Here is a 17,772-nt window from a genome sequence, read left to right as displayed (position 1 = left end):
CCGAAACACCCGTGCTATTGTCTGGGAGAGACTGCTCGCCCTCGCCTTCACGTCTTCTGCTGTCGGCCTGTCTTTTTGTTCCCGCCCAGCAGAACGGCCCAAAACGAAGCAGGCAAAAATCGCGGCGGGGCCTCCTCTTCCAAATAGATTTCACGGGAAGCCTGAAATTCGCATGTTTCATTGACATTTAGGCGCTAATATACAATCCTCCAAGATCTATTTATCTATCGCAGGTTCGGTACGGAGGCAACATTGTGACGCAGAGAACTAGCTGCCACGCCCTCGTGAATAGACGGGCGCAAGCAGGCGTTCGACGCTTGGCCCAAGTGGGACTGCCTCAGAGAGAGAAGGCACGCGGGAAAGTAGAGAGCAGAAGACGGGAGTCGGCACGCGGCACAGAAGCTGGTGAAGGGGGGTCGGAAGAGAAGGGTGGGAGGCAGACTTAAAGCGCGAATGCATGCGAGACGAGAGAACGTGAGACGGCGACCTAGCGAAGAGAGCACCACGGGGAGCGGTGTGCTTGTCCGTGCAGACGAGTGAGACTCACGTTTCCGCCGAAATGACAAGGCGCGCGGTTTCATCAACGAAAAATGTTTGCACTATCGGAACCGGTTGGTTCTAAGGGCCACGCGCAGGAGCATTTGCGCCGGCGTGCGATCGCGAAGAACGAGACGGAATATCATGCAGACTCCAGAGAGACGAGTCAGCGGGGAAGGCGGACGAAACCGCCAAGCCAGGGACGCGTGCGGGGGAGACGACGCGAATCGGAGAAAATGAAGAGGAAGCGGGACCAGGCACAACCGAGCCCCGTTGGCGTGGAGGCCTGCTCCGAAGGGGCGGGGGGCGGCAGGAGACAAAAAGCAGACTGGCGCGGAAACGCGAACACGAGAACCTTAGTGCATCTCACGCGAAAGCGTGGGCGCCAGCGAGAGACGCGCGAATACAGATCGAAGATGTTCTCTAGCCTTTTTGAAGACACCCTAAAAGTCAACGAGCTTTACGGCTCCCGTCCTGCCCTACTTTCAGTCTCCTCTCTGGAGTTCCCTCATCCTCTTTTCGTGCGGGGCTCGTGCGTTCGCGTTTCCTTCTCAGCCCCCATGCGAGCGGCGCCCCGCGCTTCTCTCCCCAGTCCCTGTGCATCCGTTCTCCCCCCTCGGCTGTCGCTTTCTTCTACAGCCTTCTGGCGCCAGGCTATGCTTTTTGTTCGCCTCGCTTCTGTCCCCTCCACCTTTTCTGTGTCCCCTCTCTGTCTCCCTTCTCTGTGTCTTCTGCCCGCAGTCGACTCTCTCGCTCTTTTCCCTAGCCTGCGAATGACTTTCGTCTGCCTGCGCGCTTTCGCGAGGGCCCAGCCTGCGCCGCAGCGAGAAAGGCGGCAGCCACTGGGTCGTCTTCTTCTCCCCCCCACCGCGAACCTCCCGCTGGCAGGGATCGGCGCCCTCGGGGCTCCGGGCCTCTCCAGCCTGCGGCTCTTCGGCCCCCACCGCCGCGCGAGAAGGCCGCCGAGGAGGCTGTCGCTCTCTCAGTGTCGTCCCTACACTCGCCCAAGGAGACCCGCGACCCCGATGGGTCCGCGCCGCGGGGCGACCTGTCTCGGTCAGAAAGAGACAGCTGGTCGCGCTCGCGGGCCTCTTCGCTCCGCGAACGGAGACAGCGCGCCCCGTCGTCGCCGAGACTCGACGACGGCGGAGAAAAGGCCGGAGGGCGAGACTGCGGAACCACGTCAGGCGGCAACGCAGCCCCTGGATGGTCCACGTCGGCCAGCGCGAACCGACTGGTCAGCCGCCGCGTTCGCCTAGGACTCCCGGGACTGAAAAAAAGAGTAGAGAGAACATGGGGAAAACGAGGAAATGGAGACTCGAAGCAACCAGAGAGCTCGTTTCGCGGTTTCTTCCCCTTGCTCCGAGTGGGGCATCGTCCCTAGAAGCCAGCAATGCGCTCACCTTCCCAAGAAGTCGCGTCTTCTCCCCTCGAGCCCCGTGCCTCGCCCCCCCTCCGTCCCTACACGCCTCTCTGTCTCGGCTTACCCGCTCGCGCTGCCGTCGGTGACTTCACCATGGCCCTCTTCAGGTAGACGGCTGTCGGCGGGGTTGCTGGTCGGCGCGAGGATGCCGTGCACCGCCCGCCAGTGCGGAGACAGGGGCGAGCATTCCTCGCGGTGCGGTGGCTCCAACACTTGCAGATTCGGCCGAGTCCTCCCCGCTGGAGCCTGGCCTCCCTCGGACGCCCCAGAAAAAACGCGGCGCGCAGCGCTGCTTGGCGAGTCCGCGCCGGGGAACGCCGGCCCGCGACTGCCTCCGATCTCTGTCTCGGCGCGCGCTCCCAGACGCGGGGTAGGCAGACCCCTGTCTCCTCCCTCTTCGCCCTCCGAGAAGACCTCGGAGACAGTGGGGATCGGCACGAGGGGCGAGGCGACGGGCAAAGGGGGATGGGCGTTTTGCATCTCCTCGGACAAGTGAGCGGGACGGGGCGAGGGGGGAGACGCGTCGGCCCCTTCCAGTCCGGCTGTGGCTGCGGTGTCTCTCCCGGGAGAGACAGCCTGCATCCATGTCGCGCCGCTCTCGCGAAGGCCGTCCGCCAGATAGGCCGGCGACAGCGGCGAGACCCAGCCGTCTCCGTGAAGAGACGCGGCCGGCAGGCCGAAGGAGCCTTGGAGAGCGGCGGAGACGGAGGCAGACGCACGCGCTGCGGCACGGGGGCCCGAAGCAGTCAGCGGAGAAGAGGAGAGGGGGGAGTGTGGCGGGGAGTGGGAGGACAGAAACTCGGAAGGAATCTCAATGTGGGGACCCGGGGAGGCTAGCCACGCCCCCAGCGTCGAGGGGCCAAATGGCCCGTCGGCGTCGATCTTCTCGTGCTGGCTGGGCGACGCGAGAGGAGGCTCCCCAAACGCGCTGGAACTCGTGAGAGGAACCGTCGTGGAGGACCTCAAAGCTGAAGAAAGAAGCGCTGCTGCCTCCGCGGAAGACGGAAACGAGGAAGAGCCGAGGGGGGAACGCGCAGCTGAACACAAAGGGGCATCCAGAGGCGCCAAGAAACATGCGCCACACGCGACTGCAAACGAGCGAGCCTCTGCAGGTTCCGGGGAAGTTCTGCTGCGCGACGTGCCTCTTCTCCCTTGCCGGCCTCAATAGGTTGTCTCCGAGCGTCTTCGCGGTTCGTGTTCCTTCGGCCCCATCGCTCACCTTCGGACGCCAGCCTCGTGAGTTCGGAGAACATCGCTCCCCCCACCTCGCCGCCGTGTAGGGGAGGAGGACGAGTAGGGGGCGGCCCAGAAGGAGACCCCAACGGCGTCGGGAAGCCCTGGGGCGAGAAACGCGTCTGAGGCGGAAGGCCGGAGACTCCCGCGCGCGACCGGTCCTGGCGCTCCACGAGCTGAGCGAAGACACAAACAGGAACGGCTCGTCGCTTTGCGACACTCGCCTGCGGTCGCCGCCGGCATCGCGGAAAAACAACGCAACCGTCGCCCCATGCAGTCCACAAGAAAGCCCCATATCTCTCCCATATATATATATATGTATATATGTAGGGATGTACATGGATAGGCTGATTCCCATCGTAGACGCTTGCATATATATATATATATATATATATATATATATGCAAACGCGCATACACGCTGCGGGTTGTGTCTCTCCTTCTTCACCTGTGTATCTGTCGCAGAGGCCTTTCAATTGCTTACAAGGATGTGCCGAGTGATATGCTGGCGAGGTCTGTCCGGATTCGGGAGAGGCTCCTCTTCTCTGTAGATGTGGAGGGCCGCTCCGTCGTTGTTTGCGGTCCCGCAATAATTCGAGGCAGAAAAGAGGGTGAGGCAGCGTCCACCCAGATCGTAGCAGTACCCGGGCGCGACGCATTCGTGACCCCGGACGAGAAGCGCCAGTCGGTTTCGCTCCAGAAACGCCTCGATGAAGGCCGCTGAGCTCCTGGAAAAGCGGAAAGGTTCCAGAGATCAACCGCTTCACACGTGCACAGAGACGCCAGTCTTGCGCGCCACTCACATCTCCACATGTTGACCACATATATATACATATATATACATATATATATAAATTTGTGTGAGGACGTGGATACAGCCATATAGAGCTGGATGCCTAAACCTCCGTAGATGAGTAAAGCTGTGTGTAGGTATGTGTGGACGTAGATTGACTTGGATACGTATTCACATGGATACGGGTTTGCAGACTGATACCTGCAGCGATATCTAGAAGTGCATTTGGAGGTGTGCATCGGTGCGAATCTGTATTGAGACGAGGAGTCTGTGCTCGTTCGCTGCGGAGGCTTGGAGTGTTGATCGCTGCTTGACAGTCTCTGCCTTGCCGCGAGTGGGAGGCAGTCTGTTTTCTCTGCGCACCTGACGACGTGTCCCCCGCGGGGCGACGCGGGGCCCGCTGCGTCTTCCGCTCTTTCCGGCGGTCTCTCCGGGTCACTCCAGAGACAGTCGAGTACTTTGTGGTCTGCGGCGGAGGCGCCTCGAGCGCCGGCGTCGACCCCATCTGAGACAAGCGCGGAGAGAAAAACGCGCGCGCGCGCGTTCCGAAGGCCCAAGAAGCAAACTGCGCACCGCCAGGCAGAGAGCGCCTTTCGTCCGACAGGCACGAGGGAGCAAGAGACCGAGAAACGAAAACCACGGAGAGGCACACTCGAGAAGGGTGGGACAGGCGGGTTTTCCTGCGTTTTGGACGGGCACGTCGCACTCCACAACTCGAGAAGCAAGACGGGAGGGAGAAAGGCCACGGAGTGAAGGTCAAACACGCAAGGACGAGGACACGACTGGCCGAGAACCGTGCAGGGCTCAAACAAAAAAGAGAGAACGGAAATGCAGAACCCGAGAACGCCTCGTTCGCGTGAAGAGCGAGAGCCCAGCTTACCGAGTTGAAGAACGGAGATATCCAGCGGCCTCTGAATGACTCTGAGGTCGTCGACCGTCTCGATCGAGTCCCCCAAGCAGCCATGGAGGCAAAAGACACCCGCCACTGGGACGAGCGCGGCGAGTGGAAGAAGGTCAAACACCTCGTTTGCCTTCTCCCAGACCCGAGTGCTTGCGTCGCCGCCTGCGAAACCGGCAACAACCGACGACAAGCACGCCAACCTCAAGCCGAATATAAGCCGATCCCGACTGTTTTGTGTGCGGAGTCTCTTGAGCGGAGCAGAAACCTGGAGCTGAGGCGTGCTGGCGCTAGAGGCAAGCAGGGCGAGCGGTGTGCGTGGCGAAGAGGCGAGCGCAGCCCTCGACGTTTTGGCGCGAGCGCAGCCAAAAGACGAGAGGGCCCACAACCTCGCTTACCGAGTTTCCGCTCGAGTTCTTCCAGGAAGCCGTAGACGCGATTCATCTGTCGATCTTCGTGGTTGCCTCGGAGCAGGAAGACGCGGTTTGGACTCTGCAGAAAAAGGATATACCATCAAAGACTGAAGTGGGACCGATGGAGACTCCCCCCCACCACCCCCCCCCCCCGTCGAGGCGCGGGCAGATGTGTGCGTCTCGCGTAAGTCATCGAGCTGTCCAGTCTTCGCGGCGCTTCCCTTCTCGACAGACTCCCCAAAAAGCAGACGCCCAGCTCAGGTTCCGTGCACGTGCCAAGCATGCCTCCGTTGTGCTCCACTCATCGAGCGCGCGGTTTCATGTACCGAAATGCTCATCGACACGGAAGCACCGCATTCCTGTACATAGACATATTGACTCTGCTTGGGTGGCTGTGTGTGATGAACTCAGAAGTGGGAAAGATTTGCGAGGACGAGAGTCGAGAGCACGGGAAGCCACGTCACAGGAACAGCAACCTGAGTTACACATTTGTGAAGGGCAATGAAAATTGGTATTGTCTCTGTAGTTCTCGCGCCCTTACCAACACTTTGAGAGAAAAGAGAAGAAGGAGGACTTCCAGACTGCACGGGCCGCGATCGACGTAGTCTCCTGATGCGAAAAGAATTTTCCACATGAAACGCAAACTCGATCTTTCCCCACCGCTGCGGACCACGAAGAGGCACACAGGTCCGCGATATACACGTGATATACAACTCTATGAGGATGTGCGTGCATCTCTAATGAACGAATAGCCACTCCATGCAAATTCATGTTCAGATAAACATGTATACGGAACTATGTGCTAGCACCAACCCTTTATACAAGGGACACGTTCGCATATGTGTGTATACTGTCTATATAGATACAGATATAGATATTTAAAGACCAGAGTGAACGATACCTAGGAAGAGGAAATCCTCGATTTGCTCTGTGAGTTTGTCCTCGTCGCCTGGCCATCCAAAAGAGCCGAAAAACTCGAGGAGGTCGGCGAGGTGGCCGTGGAGGTCTCCGTAGATTTTCAGCGGTACATCCAGCTGAAGAAAACACACGTAAAGGAAAAGAGGAACAACAAGACTCAAGGCAAGGCCCCAGCAAAACGGGTCCGAAAAACTGGGAGCTGTGGAGAGATTACGCGCGAAAGAACGCATGTTCGTTTGGTGTGCCTGAAAGCAGACATTTTGGTTTCTTTTCTCCAAGGCTCGATCGATTCGCAGGATTCAGGGCATCTCGTCTCTCTCTGTCCGTGTCGCCTCTTGGCGTCCGGAAGCTCGATTTCCTGTCACTCCACCTCTCCCCTGGTCTTCCTCCTCCGCTCCCCTCGCTCCCTTTCAGCCTTTTTTTCCTCCGACCTCGCAGCTCGTTGAGTGCTCTTTGCGGATCACTCGTTCCTCGCTCTCTCTCCTTCTATCACCTCCACTCTCTCTGCTACCTTCTCGCTCGTTACCTCCACCTCTCTACCTTTCTCTTCCTCTGTTTTTCTGTTGCTCTCTCTTTGCTCTTCCGCTTTTCCCCCGTCTTTTCCCGCTTCTCCGTTCTTCGTCTCTGCGCGTTTCTAGCGTTCGCTACTCTCTGCTTCGCGCCGGCCTGTCTCCTTTTACCTCAATCACTGTCTCCTCGGCGGCGACGAGCCTCTCCACGGCATCGCAAAGGGCGAGCACCTCTTCGACTGCGAGCGGCATTTGGAGAAAGGAAGGCGAGGGAGCGCCTTCTCGATCGCCTGCATGCGCCGGAGAGGACGCGTTTACGGAAAGCAGGGCGGGGAGGCGCGCGTCGAGATCGGCGCGCGAAACGAAGGGGAGACAAGTCTTCACGTGGTGCACAATCTTTTGAGCGACACGCGTCTGTTGCGCAGGCACCGAGGGATATGCAGCCTTCTTCGCCACCTGGGACAGAAACAAAGACAACGGGACCGAAAGAGATCCAGAGCGGAATCGCGGCATATGGGTGATGCAGTCTCTAGTCGACGAAGCTTTGCCTAGAACCCAGGCGTGACAGACGCCCTGGATAGATTCTCGTTGAAGAACGAAGCACGTCCCCGCATTTCCGGACTACACATAGACTGGACGGAAACCTGCCAAGGCACACGTGCGACTTCCAGTCGATTCGGACGAGTTTTCCTTCGCTGCGGCCTTCCTCTTTTCTCACCGGCTTTTCCGGCGTTGTTAGAGGACGCGGGCCCGCTTCCGACGAAGCCTCCCCGGGGTATGCGCCGACCCATCTCGCGTCGGCTAGTTGGGCGCCGCCTGCGAGACACACAGCTGGGGCTCTTGGGGCGGCGACGCCCGCCGCTGTGGAGGGCCATCCCTGGCCGTGCACCGCTTCGGGCGAGGGCGAGCGCGAGGCAGGCAAAAGCCGTTGGGTTCGGCGCTCGGGGCAGTCGTGAGCGAATGCGGCGGTAGCGACGGCAGAGGCGGCTGCAGCCGCAGAGACAGCCGCGGCTGCCGCGGAGACGACCGCGGTCGCTGGGCTCTGCGCCTCCAGCGAAGGCGTCGACTCGGCCACAGTGCTTTTTGCGGGCACCTGCGGGCTGGGGCGAGCTGCGCAGGACCGCCGCCGCGTCCGTTCTTCCGCCTTGACGAGGCCAGGAAGCGAGGCACGACAGCGGAGAAGACGGTGCGTTGCGTTGAAGACGCCGCTTCTCACACACTGGAGGAAGGCCGAGTAGCCAAAGCGGGGGAAACGCTGCAGAAGCACCTGGGCTTCTCCCTGGAACGGAGACAGGAGCAAGGATAGACAGACAGAGAATCCAGCAGTACAACGCGTCGAGTCCTGCAATCGACAAGCTGCGGCAAGACGCGCGCGGAGCTTTGTGGGGGCACGCGGATGTGTCTCTTTGGGCGGATCTCTGCAGAGGTGTGCATGCGTGGGGAAGCGAGTGAAACTCTGAAGGAAATAGAAAAGCACGCGTGGAAAGAGGTGTCTTCTGACGGATGCTTGTCGTTTCAGATGGAAACGTTCCACTCGAAATGTCAGCAAGTCGCCACGCAAGTGGTGCCCTCAAAGTCGACACCGGTGTGTGTGCCCGCAGTCCCTCCCTTCCTTTGTTGTGCTGGCTCCCTTTTCCTTTGTACTTGACTGATTCGTCCTGACCTCGCTCCCGATCTTTAAGGCGGACTGGCCCACAACAGAAGGCTTTGTTCCTTTCCGCATCCCGCTCTCGAATTCTTCACAATTATGAAAAACGAACACACCCACAAGCATGCAGCTATAGGTCTATCTGTATGAAAATGCGGTGGATATAGGTGTACATGTTTTCACATACGTCTGAAACTGCAGACGGAGACCTATTCCATAGGTGCGCGACGCACACACATGTACGTGCATATCTCTGTCGCTCTCTATACATATATATACATATATACATATATACATATATACATATATATTGGGAGTCTTGGCATCCGTGCTCAGGTTTTATGGTTGTATTCTTTTTGGAGAATGGGGTTTGAACTCTGTTCTCATCGTGTGAAAACTGTTCTCTATTCACGGGTGCTACCTTCACGAGTTTGTCCAGAGCGTCTCGGTCCTGTTTGATTTTTAGGTCCTCCGCATGCAGACCGGCGCTGTGGAGGTGAGACAGCAGGCCACGGAGTTCCTCCTCCTGGAGCCAGCCGTCGCCGTCGAGGTCGTAGGCTTTGAAGACGAACTGCAGCCGCAGCTTCCCGCTCGCTCGCTCGACCTCCTCAGGCAACTGGGGCTGCGCGACGTAGAAGCCGGCGCGGAAGTCCCGGAGGAGAATGCTGTCCTCGCTCCTCCGGGCGAGCGTCCGGAAGAAGAAGTCGTGGTGTTCCGGGGGAAGACAGGGGTAGGCGGCGAGGAGTTTCGCAAAGCCTTCGCGCGAGAGGCGCGGCGGCGACGACGGCTCCGCAAAGCGATCAAACAGCTGCTTCAGACGCTGCGCCTCCTCCACGCAGCATTCCTCGAGCACCACGCGGTCCCACAAGAAGCCGAACGACTGCCACTCGCGGAAAGCCGCCGCGAGCTCCGCGGCCTCCGTCTCCGTAGGCGGCAGCTGCGAGGCGGCGCCTCCAGCGGCGTCTTTCGGTGAGTTGGTTGGCGAGTCTCCGCGGAGTTTTCCGAGGCGCGCGTCCGACTGCTGCGCGGCCTGGCGTGGAGAACTCTCGCGAGAAGCCTGCCGCGCCGAAGGCGTAGGAGCCGCGGAGGTCCGGCCTTGCTCGACTTGGCGCGCGCCAGCCGACGGAGACGCTCGGCGGCTCTGCGCTGCCTGCTTCCTCCCTTTCGGTGTGGGCTTCTCGCTGCTGTCTCCACACGTCCCGGCCTCAACGGATTCGTTCTTCGCTGCTCTCCCCTGCGAGGCGTCTCGGTCCGTTCCTGCTCCCGTGTCCTCGCGCACCCCGCGATCTGTTCCGAGCTTCTTCGGCGTCTCTTCCTGTCCGCGTTCTTCGCTTCGCTCTCGCGGCCTCGGTGACAGCTTGTGCTCGAGTTCCCACGCGTCGTCACCCTCCACGCCTTCCATGCCACGCTTCACTGCCTTCACCACATCGGCGGCGGCGAGGGCGACTGACGCGGCGAGCCCCGGCGCGACGGAGGCGACATGCAAGAGCGACCGCGCTGTGAGCGAGAGGTTTTCGAGCACGACGGACGCCGTGATGTTTCCGAGCGCTCTGCCTTTCTCCTCGACCGTCAGCGACGGCGGCGCAGCGGACCGGGGGAACGGAAGCGGCGCACGCAGAGGAAGCGCCGGCTGGCCGGGTGCCGAGGCGCCTGAGACCGACGCCCCGACAGAGGGACACACCGACGCAGAGACACCCGTCTGGAGACACGGCGAGACGGCGGCGCGTGGAAGGAGCCCTGGGGCGTGCGCGCCGTGGGCAGAAGCGAGCGAGTCTTGGCGGCTGAGGCCAGGAAGCACGGACCCCGGGTTGCTTGATCCGCCAAAACCTGGCGCGCCCTGCCAGGGGGCTGGAAGGCCACCCGACAGCGCTGCAGCTGCGGTCAAGGCGCCGGGGTTCTGCAGGCGGTTCCCGGTCTGGAGGTCGAAGCGAGGGACAGGCTCGAGGGCCGCATGCGGATGTGCGAACCCGTCTGCCTCGTCTCCACTTCTTGCACCGTGTTCAGAGGCCGAGCTGAAAAGGGACGAATCTCTCGGACTCCGTGACCGAGACGCCTCCGAGTGACTCTCGATGATGTGGTCCACCACGCCCCCCACAAAGCCTCCGATGGCGCCTACGACGGCCGCGCCTGCATTTGCTGCGACGGCGCCTGCAGTCTCTGAGAAACTCCGCTTCGCCCCGTCTCCCCCTTTCGCCTTCCTCTGTCTGCGTCGCCTCCTCGGCTGCACGGGACTGGCGGCGCCGAAGCGCGCTCCGGGGTCGGGGACACCCGGAGACCTCCCGCGCTCGACTCCGGAGACGCGCGGAGACGTCCCTGAGGGGAGGTAGCCGCCCCTCGAGCGCGACGCCGCTGACGGGGAGTGGCCGCGCGCAGCGAAGGTGGGAGACGCGACAGACACCGCCTGGGAACTGCCGGAAGCAGACGCCGCCAACGCAGAAACGCGGAAGTCCCCGGTCCCCGGAATGTACACCTGGCCGTCGCTCAGGACGCGAGGGTGCGCCGGACTCCCAGAGTGCGCCTGCCTGGGAGTTTCGCAGGGAAACGCGGAGAGAAGGTGCGCGTCCGGGCGCGGTCCCGCGGGGGCTCCCTGGATGGGACTCATCGGGTGTACAGACACCCGGGAGTCCCGCGACGCGGCTCTCTCGGGATTCGAGAAGACGGAGAAGAGCGTGGACACCACGGAGGGACTGGTCCACGTCGGGGCCTCGCCAGCGAACCCCGAAACCGTCGCTTCTCCCACGTGTGTCTCGGCCTCCTGCGTATCTTCTCCCCCGGCGCTGTCGCATTCGCTCTCTCCGCTCTCGTAGAACGCCTGGAGCTTCTCGCCCCACCTCCCGCCCCACAGACGCTTCTTCCGGCCTCTGCGGCGCTCCTTGGTCGCCGCCCCCCGGCCCCCGTCGGCGCGAGAGAACGGGCCGTCTGGGGAGCGCGCAGGGCTGAGATACGCGCCCGTCCCGCTGTCTCTGACCATCACTCGGCTTCTGGACATCGGCGCCTCGCGCCGGAGACTCGAGGGGTAGGCGCTGCTCCCTGACGTTGTGCTCGCACAGGAGGCAGGCGCACCCACTGCGTACCTCTGTTCGAGGGTGGGCGCCAGCGCAGATGCGAAGGCAGGCGACACAAGACGCGTGTGTTTCTGCGGGTCGACTGAAGCCATCGGCTGCACGTAGAGACTGGGAGCGAGCGCAGGTGGCGCAGCCTGCACCGAAGAGGCGTAGGTCCCCGAAGACGCCGCTGGGCGGGGCTCGGAGACAACCCAAGTCCGAGTGCCGCCCGTCTCCGTCCACGCCCCATCGGTTCGACCTTCGGCGCGAGGCCCCGAAGAGAAGCAAGTCGGCGAGTTGCCCGTAAAAAGAGGGCGCGCGGCGTGCGCCGGCGCGACGGACTGCGGGAGTCCGTGCGGAGACCGGTTCTCCGCAGCGTGAGAAGGACCGTGGGCGAGAGCGTTAGGGACGTAGTGGTACGTCTTCGCACTCTCCTGAGAGACGTCCGCAGGCGGCGCGCCCGCTTCCGAGCTGTGTCCCTCTCTCTGGCGCTGGAGCGCCTCCTCTCGGAGACGCTGATGGATCTGAAGAAGTTCCGCCTGGTCGCGCGAAGGCGCAGCCGCCCTGAACGCCCCTTGAGGGTCGTCGAAGCTGGCAGGGTGGGAGAGGCCTTCTCGGTCTTCAACGCATGCAACGTTCCGGGGCGGGTCTTGTTCGGCATGCGCAGCTTCGAGGGAGCGCCGGCGCGAGAAACAGCCGGGCGGCGAAGGGAGAGAAGTCTCCATCGGACTCGCGTGCAGAAAGAGGAGAGAGCGTTTGTCGGGGAGTTTCGCCTCGGAGAGAGAAGACGCGAGGACAGGAAACAACTCCACGTTGGAAGGCGAGACAGCCGCGGACGGAGAAGAAATCGGGGCCTTCGGAGCCAGACGAGCTCCCCGCTCCGTGGCGGCGCTGTCCATCGTCTGAGTCTCGCGCAAAAATGAGAAAAGTCGCTCTGTGGAGAGAGGCAGGCCGCCGGGAAGGTCTTAAATTTTCGCCTCTTTTTCCGCGCAGTGTTGGCTCGGGAAAAGAGGCAGGGAAGACCGAGCGCCGTTTGGGCCCCGCGCGGCGAAGCACAGCGACGAAAGAAGGGAGCGCGGGTACAGGCGGGGAGGGAAGCGAAGAGGAAGAGGAGAGAAAAGAACGGGCCCGAAGAGGAGCTGAGGAGAGATAACCCCGTCGATCTTGAAGAAGAGAACTGCGCACGCGACGCAGACAAGTGTAGACCTCGCCTCGCGGGCTCTTCACGCGTGGGCGGGGAGGCGCGGCAGACAGCTCGGACAAATAGACGGAAACACGACAGCTTCCTCCCGATTTTCAAACGAGAGGAGAGAGGAAACGGAAACGGTCGTTCAAGGCGTTGGGACTCGACGATGGAGACCGGCATTTGCCAGGGCTGCGTGCTGCCATAAGACGCGGGAAAGGCGGTCGCGGGAAAGCAGACCAAAGAGGAGCAAATCGAAGAAATCTGCTTTCAGGTGTACGTACAGCTGGCGTCAAGCAAACGCAAGTCACCTAGAAAAGACGAGAAAAGAGAAACATCGGGAAAACGCGCAGGGGGAGGACCCCGAGAGGGCCCGCCGAGCGTGTCTCGCACAGAATGTCGAAACTGTCAAAAACCAAGATGGGCGGTCGAGAGAGAAAAGAGATTCACCTCGAGTTTTCCTGCAGAGAAGGTCACTTTCCTGTTCGCCCTTTTCCGCGGCGCCGCCCCTGTTGACTCGAGTTCGCTTGTCGCGCGCGCTCGCTCCACAAGACACATAGGAAAAGAAAAGGGGAGCTGTAGTGCACGGCTCCACCGGTCGCTGCTCGCCAAGAAAAACAAATGCCCGAAAAAAGAGAGGTTTTCCCGAGAGAAAAGTGCTTTGACGCCGACGAGAAGCGTTGAAGAAGAAAGGGAGAGGTTGACCAAGCGCCGCGCGAGAGCGGTCTCAGGAGGGCGGCGAGGGAGGCCGCCCGCCCTGAACCGAGCCGCAAGAAGCGACAAAAACGCGAGAAGACGAGAGCGAGAGAGAAGCGGCGAGCAAATGTGCGCGAGAAGAAAGTGACACTTGAGGAGGCGAAGAAGTCTTCCTATTGGAGAGAGGGCGCGAAACGCCTCAAAAAGAGAGAGGAAACACAGGAAACCATTTCTCTTTCGCCTTTTGCCTGGGGGCGTCCTGCCTCTCGGCCAGCGAGCGCTGACACCGGTCAACGCAAAATCAGACGCGGCCGCCTGGGAAGGCCTTCGACCTGGTCTAGGGTTTTTACGGTTTGCATTTTCGTGTCTTTTTCAGTCTATTGCATCAATCGGAGACACAAATACTGGGCAGAGACCCGCGCGAGATTCGGCGGCGGTTGAAAAGAGAAATTGCAAAGGCGGGAACGAGAGAGAATGCAGTCTCCTGGCGCATTGATGTCTTCTCCGGGTTCTGAGTCGACAAGAGAGGGAATCTCTGCGACACCGCAGCCCCTACTCCAAGCAGGCTTGCTCGTTTCCCCCCGAAATTCGCGCGTTCCTCTTTCTCCTCCCTCTCAAGCTCCTCACCTTTCTGCTAAAGCCGCCGGACCTGCGGCGCCAGTTGCGGATCGGAAACGCCGCGAGAAGAAAACGCTTGACGCCAGCCCGAACACCTCCCAACCCAACGCGAAGAAGCCCGAAGGCTAGACAGAGCGTCGCTTCCTCGCGACTCAGAAAGTGAACAGAGAGAGGGTTCGTGCGAGGGGAGGGGAGAGGGACACGAGGAGGGAGAGAGAAGCAAAGAAGGGGAGACACCGAGAGATGGAAAGAGGGGGACACAGAGGCAAGCACAAGGAAAGACAGCCGAACAGACCGAAAGTAATGTGAACACCCTAGATGTACATCTGTATAAGATATGTAAGCTTTTGAATAGGATACACATACTTTTGTACATAGGAGATATTTAGTATTGTATAGAATATATATGCATTCATAGATTTATTTATACAAAATAGGAAATACGTTTCAACAGCCGCACTAGTCCGGAACGCGAAAGGGAAACCACACACAGAACAGTGGAGGTTGCCGACGTGCTGGTGAATCGGAAATACTTTATCCCCTCCGTATCCACACATTAGTGAGAAGCTGGGACACCCCTGGTCAGGAAGAAACGGAGGCGTACGGCACAAGATGTGTACATAATAACTGGTCAAGGTCTTCACATTTGAAGTCGCGAGAAGAAGCGAAAAGGCACAACACTGCATGGTCCAAGATAGACGTTCGTCCGGTGATTCGATATGCGAGGAAGGAGATATGTGAATGAGGAGAAAAGAGAGGGGCTATTTTCGGTAGGGACAAAGATGGGTCCGCAGGAGGGAGATTCTGGTGCTTATAGGATAGCGAAGCGACGCCAAATTTCGAACACCGCCGAATTCTTGCGAACCAAAGAGCGACACGAGGTTAGACACGGGGCACGGAGTTGCCGCGATAGCAATGAGGCAGAGACAACATTGTCTCTGTTTAAAAACCTTCTTTGAACTACCTTTTGTACCAAGTATGTTTCTTTGCAATGCCCTGTTTAAAGTATATTTTTTGGGAGTATCTTGTTCTCTAAAGTATCTCTCCCTTCTTTTTGAAAAAAGTTTTTTCTCCTGTAAGAGTGTCCTCTGGCAGGACAAGAGAACATTGTCAGAACAGCTCATATTCGGCGGGGTTGATTAGATCACCTGGTTAATAAAGGAGACCTGCATACCGCAGGAACCAGGACCATCGCTGAGAAGCGTTTTAATGTTTTTTGACGGAGGTGGCGACGAGACAGTTCTGTTGGTCTCGCGGGCCCTCGAAGCGTCGCGGCACGTCTGAAGGCCGCTCTCCCCCTAACTACCACAGGAAGCGAGCACGAGATCGAGGACGCGAGGGAGACAGAGACAACTAGAAAAGTAGAGTGCCGAGAGAAGCAGAGATGGTAAGAACTGTAGTTAAAGAGAGAGGTGGATAGAGAGAGAAATGTGGAGATCGTTAGGAGAGAGTGTGAGGTACAGCGGTGTAGAGAGAGGTACATCAAGTTAGACGAGAGCAGAAAGGAGGGAGAGAAAGAGAGAGATGGAGAGATAGATACACAAGGAAACAGCGATGGAGAAGAGAGAAGACGAGAAGAAAGGGAGGGAAGCTGCTAAAGAAGGACAGCCGTTTGCTGGAAGCGGGGAAAAGTCGCTCCGGAAAAGGTCACTGACACTCGAGCGCTGCGGTACGGCTGGTTTTTGCGGTGTATATACACTGCGCCGGGTCTTGTGAAGATGCTCGTCGAAAAAGGGAAACTCACGGTTGTTTTCCGATTTCCCTTTATTGACTTGCTTGACTTTCTTGTGCTCTTGTTCACCGCACAACTCAAACGAGGAAAGGCGAAAACCGTCTTTCGTCTCTCTTTTCAAAAAGCAGTCCTGGGGGGTGGCGGGACCTGCAACACGCCGCCTCGAAGAAAAGCGGCTCGGCCGCTTGTCACCGGACCCTCTTCTTTGCGAGAAGAAAGGAGACTTTCTCCGCCGCATTTCCTTTTCCTTCCGCTTCCTCCCTTCGCTCCTTTCCCGTCGTCTTCACGCCTCTTCGTCTTTCTCCGTCTCTCCACTTTCTGTAAACAGGTCTCCGCTTGGAGGCGCCCCAGAGGGCGGGAGCTCTGGTCTTGTCGTCCGCTCAAAATCTGGGTGGAGAAACAACGTTCTCTTGTCTCTTCTCTTCGTCTCGTTGCCACCCTACAGCGAAGTCGGCTCATGCTGCGATGTCATCTCCTCTCCGGTCCATCCTCCCCTCTCCGTCGCTCCCTCCTGCGTGCCCCGCCCCCTCCCGCTAGGTCTTTCAACGATGGTCCGCTGAATGTCTCTCACCTCTTGGCCACCCCTGAGTCTCTTCTCTGGCCCTCACACGTCTGGGAAACTCCAGCTTCAAACCCTAAAATCCGGGCTCTCTCCCCGCCCTTTAGTGTCTGTTCCGTCTCCCCGCTGAACGACTTTGTCTCCCTCTTCTCTCCACTCTGCTCCGCCTTCTAGTCAGTCGCCGTTGCCGCAAGGCAGGCCGCTGAGTCGCGATTGTCTTCCTCTCTCTCTCTCCGCTTTGCTTCGTCTCTTTTTTCTGAGCGCGTCCGATAAACGAGAGGCTTCTTTCACTCGAAGCACCCCCCTTTTTTTACTCATCGGGGACTGCGAAGCAGGGCCGTCCGTGCTCTGCTCGCCTGGTGGAGACAGCAGGCCGGGCCCTCTCAGTTGCGCCGTTTCGCGACTTTGGTGTGAAAGCGTTTGCTCCGCCAGCGTCCCTCAGGTCAATGCTTCCGTCCTCTGGTTGGTGGCTCGCTTCTCCTCGCCTGCGGTGTTCTTTGCCCCCTCGCGTCTCCCTCGTCTTTGACAACTGAGAAAATCTCACATGCGCATTTGTCTTCCTCTCGTGGTTTCGCTTGCGCCTGGTAGGCGTTGGGAAGCCGCTGAAGACGAGCCTCTCTCTCCCCGTCGTCCCAGTGGAGCTGCAGAGGCAGGAGACGATGGGAAGATCGCTCTCGCAGTCTCGGTCTTGGATGATCTGTAAATGAAGAAGAAGAGAACCTGCTTTCGGCCCTTCGATCGTCTACTCTGTGGAGCGGTTCCCGCGAACTGAAAAAACGACACCGCGTTCGTTCTCGCTGCATGTTCGCGTTCAAACCCTATACAACAAAACAACGTCTCAGTCTTTTTTTGTCTCGCTTCTCTCGTCTCTCGTCGGTCTCCCTGTCGTCCCTGCGAGCTCCTTTTCCTTGTTTCGTGTCTTCTTCTTTTCCTTTTCTTGTCTCCTGGGCCTTTCCGTCTTAGTTTTTCTCAATTCTCTTTTGTCCCACGCCCTTTCGGCCTCTCTTGCTCTCTGTCTCGTCTTTGTTCGTTTCGGTTTTTCTCTTCTCGGTCTCCTCTCGGCTCTTTGTCTCTCCTGGTCTCTCCTTCACAGTCGGACCGTCGACTGTTCCTGCGATTTGTCTCGCGCTCCGTTTTCGTCATAGTCTCTCTTGTGTTTCTCTCCTTTTTTATCAAATTCCTCTCCCTCCTGCCGCGCCGTCTTCCCTCCTTCTTTACTTTCGACAAAAAGAGAATTCTCTTCTCCACCATCTCTTCCCTCCTTCCCCTTCTCCCTTTCCCCTCAAGTGTCTCAGGGAAGTCGAGGAAGAAGAGACAGCTCAAAGCAGCCTTCCCTGGCCCTTGTACGTCTGTTGCATCCTCTCTGGCAAGCGGAAAAGAAAGATGGACTCTCTTTTCGTGTTGAACGAGGCGGGAACGTTCCTGGTGGAGAAGCACTACGGTGTACGTACACCTCGAGACGCGTGCGCTCCTCTCCTTCACCGCCTTCTCGCGCAAAATGCTTCCAGATCGCACAAAGCTGGATTGCCTCTTTCCTCGTCGAAAGGCAGTTACCTTCTCCCGCGGGTG

At 59.2% G+C, this 17,772-nt stretch overlaps 1 protein-coding gene across 1 annotated transcript; it reads right to left on the bottom strand.

The window, feature by feature from the left end:
• Nucleotides 1-1,299: 1,299 nt before the first annotated feature.
• Nucleotides 1,300-12,314, bottom strand: NCLIV_036950 (serine/threonine protein phosphatase domain-containing protein; the record flags this gene model as incomplete). Its single annotated transcript, XM_003883896.1, has 12 exons — nt 1,300-1,807; nt 2,025-2,997; nt 3,180-3,369; nt 3,677-3,920; nt 4,349-4,490; nt 4,866-5,048; nt 5,282-5,375; nt 5,838-5,905; nt 6,198-6,330; nt 6,895-7,179; nt 7,442-8,002; nt 8,793-12,314. The coding sequence occupies 12 exons, from the start codon at nt 12,312-12,314 to the stop codon at nt 1,300-1,302; spliced, it is 6,903 nt and encodes a 2,300-aa protein (XP_003883945.1).
• Between the last annotated feature and the right edge of the window lie 5,458 nt (nt 12,315-17,772).

Source organism: Neospora caninum, chromosome VIII, assembly GCF_000208865.1.
Source record: "Neospora caninum Liverpool complete genome, chromosome VIII".
Lineage (NCBI taxonomy): Eukaryota > Apicomplexa > Conoidasida > Eucoccidiorida > Sarcocystidae > Neospora > Neospora caninum.
The sequence above is the reverse complement of the archived record's forward strand: the minus strand, read 5'-3'. Positions and strand labels throughout refer to the sequence as shown.